Source organism: Henckelia pumila, chromosome 4, assembly GCF_033568475.1.
Source record: "Henckelia pumila isolate YLH828 chromosome 4, ASM3356847v2, whole genome shotgun sequence".
Lineage (NCBI taxonomy): Eukaryota > Viridiplantae > Streptophyta > Magnoliopsida > Lamiales > Gesneriaceae > Henckelia > Henckelia pumila.
This window is the reverse complement of record NC_133123.1, coordinates 215,446,650-215,456,507: the sequence shown is the minus strand read 5'-3', so window position 1 is coordinate 215,456,507 and position 9,858 is coordinate 215,446,650. Positions and strand designations below refer to the sequence as shown.

At 32.3% G+C, this 9,858-nt stretch overlaps 1 protein-coding gene across 1 annotated transcript; it reads left to right on the top strand.

The window, feature by feature from the left end:
• The first annotated feature begins 443 nt into the window (after nt 1-443).
• LOC140867053 (pectinesterase 2-like) lies at nt 444-2,435 on the top strand. Its single transcript, XM_073272118.1, has 4 exons — nt 444-937; nt 1,092-1,298; nt 1,674-1,915; nt 2,260-2,435. Exons 1-4 carry the CDS (start codon nt 458-460, stop codon nt 2,417-2,419), a joined length of 1,089 nt encoding a protein of 362 aa, XP_073128219.1. The 5' UTR covers nt 444-457; the 3' UTR covers nt 2,420-2,435.
• Nucleotides 2,436-9,858: the final 7,423 nt, after the last annotated feature.

Genomic DNA, 9,858 nt, shown 5'->3' with positions numbered 1-9,858 from the left:
GTCAAATCGTAGAGCCAAATTGTAAGTTAAGTTTGAAATTTAACAATATATTATTTAAAATTCAATATTATATATATATATATATATATTTGTGTTACATGATGAATATATTTGTGATATTTGGTTATTTGCTTGGCCAACAAATTTCGTGGATCCACCGGCCGTGTACATAACACATACACGTATGTATCAGTTTATAATTCTATATATCCATCCTCTTGAATGGAGCTCGACTCCTAATTTACCCGGAGAAATAGAAAGATATATAAACTCTATCAATAGTTAAGCTAAGTTTAGCCAAAAACAACCCAGAAACGAGAATTCCCACTTGAATCTCGCTTCATCTCAGGATTTTTGTGTACAGATGAAATTTGTATATAAATTACCAATATTATATATGAATATTTTCATTTAAGCAAAAAAGAAATTCTGATAAAGTAAAATGGGTGGAATTATAATGGCATGCATGCAACTTGTAATCCTTGTCCTCTTTCTAATACCCTTTGTTCGTTCCGATGACACAACACTTATCCCCGCCGATAGTTCACAGTTAAACAGCTGGTTCGAGAAAAACGTGGGGCCCATCTCAGCCCGAAAAGGGTCTCTAGACCCGGCCCTCGAAGCTGCGGAAGCCGGAGCCAAGGTGATCAAAGTCAGAACCGACGGCAGTGGAGATTTCAAGACTGTAAATGATGCAATAAAAAGCGTACCCACAGGCAACAAAGATCGTGTTATTGTGTTGATTGGGCCTGGAAATTACACAGAAAAGATCAAGATTGACAGGTATAAGCCTTTTATTACGCTCTACGGGGAGTACTACTCCAATAATATGCCCACTTTGATCTACGGCGGGACCGCTGCTGAGTATGGAACCGTGGATAGTGCAACTTTGATCGTCGAATCCGATTATTTCACCGCAGTTAATGTCAAAATTGTGGTTTGTATCTGTTCCTGATCAATACATTTTTCCATCAAGAATTATATATATTACTTTATTTGAATGAATTAAATTACACATGATCGATATTTTATTTGTAATTTGATAATTAATGGTACGTACCTTCTTTGGTAATTTCTTGTTTTCTCGTTAGAATTCTGCGCCTAGGCCAGACGGAGTCCGGCAGGGGGCGCAGGCGGTGGCTCTGAGGATCGGCGGAGACAAAGCTTCGTTCTATAATTGCAAGATATATGGGTTTCAAGATACTCTTTGTGATGACAAAGGCAAACATTTCTACAAGGACTGCTATATTGAAGGCACTGTTGATTTCATTTTTGGCAGTGGAAGATCCCTATATTTGGTATACGTCTTCTTCAATTATATCAAGTTACAAAAAAAAAAAAAAAAAACAATGATGTTATTTTTAAGCTTTTTTTTTTTTTTACTTTTTGCCTAAAAATTTAAATAGTGGAGGATTTGCAAGTTTAGCAAAACCATGGTATTTATAACAATCCACAGTAATCCGTCTGCCGAACCGGTGGATTCTAATTTACTATTATTATTCAACCGAATCTAATAACAAACATATATAACGTTTCATCATGATATACAACTAATTTTATGCATGTCAAGTAAAATATACACCGACAAACCCTAATGTACGTATAGAAATATACATATTCAATACGTACGATGTAGGGTTAATTTAAATGTTAATATTTCCTTACATTTATAGAATACGGAGACATATGTGATTCCAGGGGGTGGGATGGCGATGATCACGGCGCAGGCTAGGACCAAAGCAGACGAGAGCAACGGGTACGTGTTCGCGCATTGCACGGTGACGGGCACGGGCAACCACGCGTACCTCGGCAGGGCATGGATGCCTTATGCTAGGGTTGTGTATGCATACTCCGAATTTAGTGATGCTGTCAACCCCGAAGGATGGTTCAACAATCTTGATTCACAAAATAACAAGTGAGTATACGTTGTAGTTTTGTTTTTGTATATTTATTGCATGCATACATACATATTTGCATGCATGTCAAAAACTTGGACCCAAAGTAACTAGAATCGGCCACGTACGTACGTAGGTCTTAAACTTTCGTGTTAAAAAGGGGAAATTAATTTGCCTCGTGTTGTCACTTTTTCTATCGGAGTACGTCCACGTACAATTTATTTGTATCATGTAATATAAAATGTTATTTGAAAGATGATCATGATACTTGTAATTACAATCCCAAGAAATTAATTTCTGTCGTCTCTTTTTTTATTTTCATTTCTATTTAAAATATAATAAATAATTAAATACATGCTTGCAGGACTGTTTATTTTGGAGAATATAACAACAAAGGGCCAGGATCAGCTCAAGATAAACGGGCAGGATTCACCAAGAAACTGAGTGATGCGGAGGCTAAACAATTCATCAGTCTTGGTTTTATTGAAGGCTCTAGGTGGCTCCTCCCTCCTAACAAACTTTAAATGCCGTTGGATCGATTAGCAAATATATATATATATATATATATATATATATATAGTCGATTTTATTTTATTTTAAAATTTTTAGCTAGGATTGCCTATCCAACCCCCAAATACACGAGGATTGTTGGTATACATGGTTTGTTAGTGTTTTATTTTTTAATCTTCTTCTTGATTGAAAATTTTATCAAGAAATGCTTTATAATTTTAATTTAGTTTTTATACTTGTGTTAATAAAATAGATTAAGACTTCCTATATTTTTAATTGTTTCCATAATTTATGTAATTTCATTTTAAACTCTCTCTGTATATATCATTAGGTTGCGTTTACTTGCTAGGATAAGTATATGATTGTATTAATAATCCTAAGCAATCAAATGTTTACTTTCATTTTGAGGGCCCGTATTAACTCATAAAGCTCTTCCATAGTTACCTAATTTAAACTTTAAACATTGATGATTTATCACAAATAAATGGTGTGATAAATAATCATTATGTTTCTAATTGAAAAATTTTACACTAATATCCTTAATTTACTTCCCAAAAAAATAATATATGAAAATCTCATTTTAAAAAATTATATAACATGGATATAAATTTCAAATACTTTAAGATATATTAGTAGATTTCATTTAATTTAAATATACGAAAGGTCCATTTAAAAATTATAAAACATGAAAAAATTTAATAATTTAATATATGATTAATACATTTCATTAGAATTTATCCAAAAATTTTAGCTCAATTTATTAATTTTTTTTAAAAAATAAATAATATTTATACTCAATAATTTTGGTCAATTAAAATAATTTACATGTGGATTAATAATAATTTACATTTTCACTAAAAATCACAATCCCAATTTTACAAATAAAATCTAAAAATAAGATTATATATTATACATAAAGGGCAAAATTGTAACTTGTCATTTAATCATAGTATTAATCACAAAATTGATCCATTAAAGTAAACATGTGATTGTTTATGCATCATTATTCAACATCCTATAAAATTAGTTTAATAGTCTTATAAGTATTATTTATCTATATAAAATTAATCTCACTACAGAACCAGTAAACAATATCAAGTCATTTGATATTAATATTATCATATTTCCGTTTCAGATATTTTTTTTCCTAGATCTCATGAAACACCGTTTTCGTACCATACATTGAAATGCAATTAAAAAATGAGCAAGGGCATTGATTTAAACTATATATTCAAATTTGCGATTGAACCAAGCTATTTTGATATTTATTGTTAAACCTTTTCCTTCTTTCTAGCTATATATATGTTATGAAGGAGATTAGTAGAAATTTGATAAAATATTTTGTCATTTCTTACTTTGATGATAACTATTGTCGAAGTAGTATATAGTTATCTACTGTAGTTATAAAATTAATGAAGTAAAATGCACTTTAGACTTTATATATCAATTAAAAAAAGGCCTTCAATTCACTTTTTTTTTTAGTGACATTTTACTTGGTCATATGTTTTTCGATGAAGTAATAGATTGCAAAAAAAGGTTTCTAACTTGAGAAGCAATAGGTTGAACCAAATAAAAATATTTTGTTTGTTAGGGATATTTGATCTGACTTAAACCCGATCTCTCCACCATGCATTCTCTCAAGTGCAGATATATCAATCGATTTAGTCTTCCATTCTTCCAAGTGTATATAGGTCGATTTTTTGCTTCATTCTTGTAAGAAATTAAAGAGATGGGTCAACGGGTCGCCCATGAGGGCTGACCTGACCCAAATAATTCAAAGGTTTAATTTTGAATTATAAGAGGGAGTAGTTATTTCTATTGGAAAAAAAAAAAAACAACTTCCAACTCCCATTTTGTAATTATCGGCAGAAGATTGAGAGAGCTGAGACATTTGATTCCATATTGCATCCAAAATCATATCACATTTATTTAAGCATTTGGATTGTGAACTCGATTCCTTTCAGTTCGTGATCGGTATCGGACAATTGCATTGCTAATTTCGTCGGAAGAAAGGTTGGTAAATTCAACTACATTAATGATTCTGTCTCGAATTAAATGTTATTCGATTCGAGAAATTTGAGTTTGACTCAAAATATTCGAGTTTAAGTTTTCCGTCATTGGTATCAGAGCCAGCGTTAGTTGAATTTGTAACTTGGTTTCGATATTTTTAAATGCATATGTTTTGATTCTGTTCGGCCATGTTTTCGTCCGAAAGTAGATTTCACTTTCTCTTATTTCCTTATGAATTTAACATTTTTTGTTCAATATATACATATATATGCTACAAGGTAGAATCAGCATGTGAGTGTTTAAACAAATTTATGAAAGAGGAGAAGCAAATCGTAAGAAATGATAAGGATATAGACAGGGGCGGATCCAGGACCAGGATATAAGGTTTGGGGAGGCCATATATTAAGTGACGACAATGTGTGGCGTCGTCGGAGCTACCAATTTTCAGCGATGACTATTATTTTTGTTCTTTTGACTTGTGGTATATGCGTTATTTTTCTAAAATTTTCTGTATGAATGTGAGATATATATAAAAAAAAATGATTGAGAAATTTTTGTTCGAGGTTCATACAGATATGTCATTATTAGCGAAATCAAATTTGAACTTAATAAAAATCCTAATTTTTTGAGTCATTTTATATTTTATTTTTAAAATGTAATTTAAAGTTGAGAAGTATATTTTTAAAACCAATTTTTTAGACCTTTTTCAGTACCAAAAAAAGTGAGTTAAAATAAAAATTTAACAAAATTTTTTTTTAGTTTTATAAGAAATATCAACGGCTAACGTCAATACATGAAAATAAAAAAATACTTCAATTCAATTTAAATAAGGCTTAATAATAGACATTAGTGTTCAATCATTAAAACTGACCCAATTAAAGAAATTGAAGATGTGTAAATAAATCTTTGAGCCCAAAACAAATAAAAATAAAAAAAAATTGAAATTTGCATAAAAGAATTCGAACCATGGTCTCCTAAGCTTTGGAGAAAAACACATACCATCTAGGCTAAATGCATAACGTAAGGTTGGATAGATAAATTTGATATATATACATTTAATAAAAATTGATATATAATACTAATTATTTTTAAATTTTTTTTTTGGGGTGTGTGTGGAGCGAGTCCTATGTAGGCCCCTGGATATAGAGTGGTGGAATCTGCCATGTGTATCCGAAACAAAAAATGAGAATTTAATATGTTTCATTTTGTTGTTTTGGACTTTTGGTCAAGTGGTGCAAGATTGAATAAGTCCATGAAAGTTTATTTTAAATAATTAAAATAAACATGGCATGATGATGGATGATGCAAGTTAGTATAAATATGGTGCATATTTTTTTTTTTAAAAAAAACACTGTGTACGAGAAAGTAGCCATGATTTTTTTCCTTATAATTGGATATTTTTTTTCCGAAAATTAAACTCTTAAATGAGTTTGTAACTGTTTAGCATGATTATGAAAATCATTTTTTTTTATATGGCTGCAATAAGAGTTAATGTATTTAATATAAAAGAATATTGTCCATAATATTAAGAATGTAAGATTGATTTTATATATCATGAATATTAAATATTATGGTTGGCTTTGTGTCCAATATAATATTTATTCTCATCTTATATAGATATGGCAAGAATTAAACACACTCTTAGCATCCTCCGGGGAGCAGCTAAATTTCAAAGAGCCCCGAAACGAATAGCAAAGTTGCACATGTTTAAGAAATATAAAATGGATCACATGCATAACATGCCTCAACATATTAAAGTTTGGGACAACATGCGTATGAATTTTTTGCATTTGGGTCATTATTTTTTTGAGATTATGATATATTTCGAATACTGAGAGATTCTCTGCCTGGATGTTGTAAGAGCATGTTCGATGAAATATTTAATGAAAGAGAATATTCGTCGATCTTCCTTAAAGATTTACAGTCATCACTAATTAAAAGATGGAGGAAAGAGGTAGAGCTCGAGATGAAGAAATCATTATCATTAAGGATAAATACTGGTGCTCGTATCTTGAAGTTCACTCCATCTGACAGGCTCTCAAAAGAAATGATCAAAATAATAACTCGCATGTGCAATAAGAAGAAATTAGATTTTATTTAGGGAAATGACTTGTTATAATCTATGTTTCTATGTTTAGTTGTAGATGTTTTATATGAACATGTTATGTGGCACAAGTAATGTAGTTTATGTTTTATTTGTGTTTGAATATTAGCATGTTATAAACTTTAATGTTAGTTTATATAAATACATTCTTATCTATATATATCTATTTGGAATTTATTGAGACATTCAAAGTTAAGTGGGAGTTTTAGGCTGGAAGAATTTGAGTGATTCTCACCTAAAATCAATAGATAAATATTTTTTGTAACTTTGAAATTAAATTTATGATGATGCAACATTAGGATTGTAGATGATGATTGGGAACTTAGTGAACTTTCGAGTCTATACCTTATGTTAAATCATCATAAATGTTAATTACAAGTACAAAACTAATGTGTACATTTAATTAGTATTAACATGTGTTATCACCTCTAAAATATACTGACCATGACATCCAAATATATCATTGCTGATCTTAACAAAGGTGACAAACTAAATGGTGACAACTATGATACATGGCGCCACAAGATTTTGTATGTGCTTGATGAGCAAGATGCCTTAGATGGTATCAACCAAATCATGCAGGATCCGGTGTAGGAAACACTGTTCAGCAGAGGAGAGATCAAGAAGCTTACCAAGCATGGAAAAAGAAATATTCCATTGCTCGTGCTATTCTGGTTAGCTCTGTGATTGATGATCTCATCCATGAATGAGAACAACATCCTACTGCTCATGACATTTGGGTGTACATGAGGGAGAAATATGGAGGTACTACTGTCACCCGCCTGAGTCAATTGACTATCAAGTTTGACACTTACAAGAAACAAGCTAATCACAGCATCAAACAACATTTGAGAACTATGTCAAACATGATACGCGCATTGACATCGGCTAGTCATATTCTCTCTGATGAGCAGCAAGTCCAAGCTTTGATTCGATCTCTTCCTGACAAGTGGGAGCATCTGAAAGTCAATCTGACTCACAATGATAGCATTAAGAATTTCTCTGATGATGCTAGCCATGTTGAACTTGAAGATGAGAGGCTTGGTGCTGCTAAGTCCATAGCAAGTGCTTTTAAGGCTGAATCTGGTTCCAAGAAAGCTTCGGGCTTTTGACATTTTAAGAACTGGAAGAATAATAGGAAGGAAAAGAATATCGTGGAAGGATGATAAGTGCATTTTGTGTGCATTATTTCATATTATTTTTATGTCTATTTTGTGTGCATTCATTTTGTTTTTATGTGTTTTAGTGCATGTGTGTGGATTTCACTCCTCGGGTTAATTTTGTAGGAAAATGAATTGTTGAAGAGTGAATTACGGAGCAGCTTTGTTCAAAAAATCAAATTTAATTTTAAAGAGATCCAAATCCAATCTCCACCATTCAGAATAAAGTTCCAGATGTTCTGAAGCTACTGTCCAAATATCAGCTTGATCTGACGGCTAGATCTCAAAATATGAATTTTTCAGAATCATTGCGTGGAGCAGAAAAATTCACTCGCTCGAGCGAGAGTCTATGCTCGCTCGAGTGAGCGAGACCTGGACTGAAAAAAAAATATTTGGACAGAGAGTTGCTCGCTCGAGCGAGACCTGTGCTCGCTCGAGCGAGCGTGGCGTGCATATTCCATATATTTGGAAACTCTTGGTCGAAAAGGAGGCTATCTTTTAGAGATCCTTGGACACTTAAATACCGATTTTTGCATCAGATTAAAGGGTTCCAACAGGCAGAGAACGCAGAGGGCGGCTTCAAGGCTTGGGAGAGAAGATTTCTTCTTTTCCTTTCTTCTTCTTATTTTTATTTTTGAATTATTGTCTTTAATTATTGAGTAGTTTATTTTTAACCAAGATGGCGTGATTGGGCCGAACAAATTCATGTAGAAAACTTGGATGTTTGTTTGGGATTTTTCAGAGTTGATTTTATTTTATTGATTGTCAGATTTATATTTGTCTTGTGAATAGTCTGATCAACTGTTTGCTTGCATGTTAATCGATTCCAAGTCGACAGAGGAGGTATTGATTTCGATCACTCTGATAATTAACACATGGTAAAACCGACTAGAAATAGAATTCGATTTCAGTGTGCGGTTTGGGTGTAAACTGAATTTTCATAAATATTTAATGCATTCAAATTTGATTAGAATTATGAAAGATTAATCCGTCAATATTTGAGTAGGTTTGATTGTTCTAGAAATAGACCTTTGAACAAATTAGGAGAATTCCTGTGAATTAAGAGTAAATCTGAATCCTGAATCAACTACATGTTACATGATTTGTTTGGTACCTACGTGTGTCTTGATTGTCTTTGTTTTAATTATTTTTATCTTCAGTTATTTTAATTCTTATTTCTTCAGAAGTTTTTATTATAAATTCTTATTTTATTTAAATCAAATTATTTTTTATGATTTTGTCTAGATTAAGCTAAATAATTAATTCTTGAGAATTGACTGCAGTCCCTGTGGGATCGATATTTGGACTCTCTGTCCACTTTACTATTACTTGACCTGGTGCGCTTGCCAATAGATTTTTATCAAACCGATTTAGCCGGTCAAGTTTTTGGCGCCGTTGCCGGGGACTGTTTAGTTAATATTAGGATAGATTATTTGCTTGAGACTAGACATTTTTCTCCCTTCTATCTTTTCGTTCTTTTCGTTATTTTTAATTTTAATTTTGATTTTTTCTTTTGCTTGTGAGGTACTTGGAGATGGATCATCGACAGGTGTTCACAAGGTTTGGCCAACAATACTCGGAGCCTTTCTATGATGCTTGGGGGAGATTCAATGATTTGGCGAACAGATTTCGATGCCATGTTTTTCAAACTACACTCTAGTTCAAATTTTCTATGGTGGGTTGGATGAGTCAACAAGAAGTTGGATAGATTATGGAGCTTGGGCAACTGGCAGTCACTTGTTCAACAGAGATTATAACAGTGCTATGCACTTGTTAGATGATATGGCAGATTTTGACTACCATTGACATTGTGATCCTTCACTGCAGGGTTGGAGTCACCAATATTCTCCACAATTCAACTCCACAAATCAAGAAGAGTGTATAGGGAATTTTGAGGATCATGTGGCTCAATTGGAGAATATGGTGCGACGACAGACAACGACAAATCAGTTCTTAGAAAGCCACATCAAGTCTTTGAGTTTTTTGGATGAACAGATTGCGCTTCTTAGAGAATCAATTTTTGAGATCTGCCAAGAGAATAAAGTAATTGAGCCAGAGCAAGAGAAAATATTTTTTGAGGAATATTCATGTGAAGATGAGCTAAAATTGACACTGGAGGAGGAAGAAACATTCACAGCGGAGGACTTAAACTTGTCAATGGACTTTACATGCACACCAC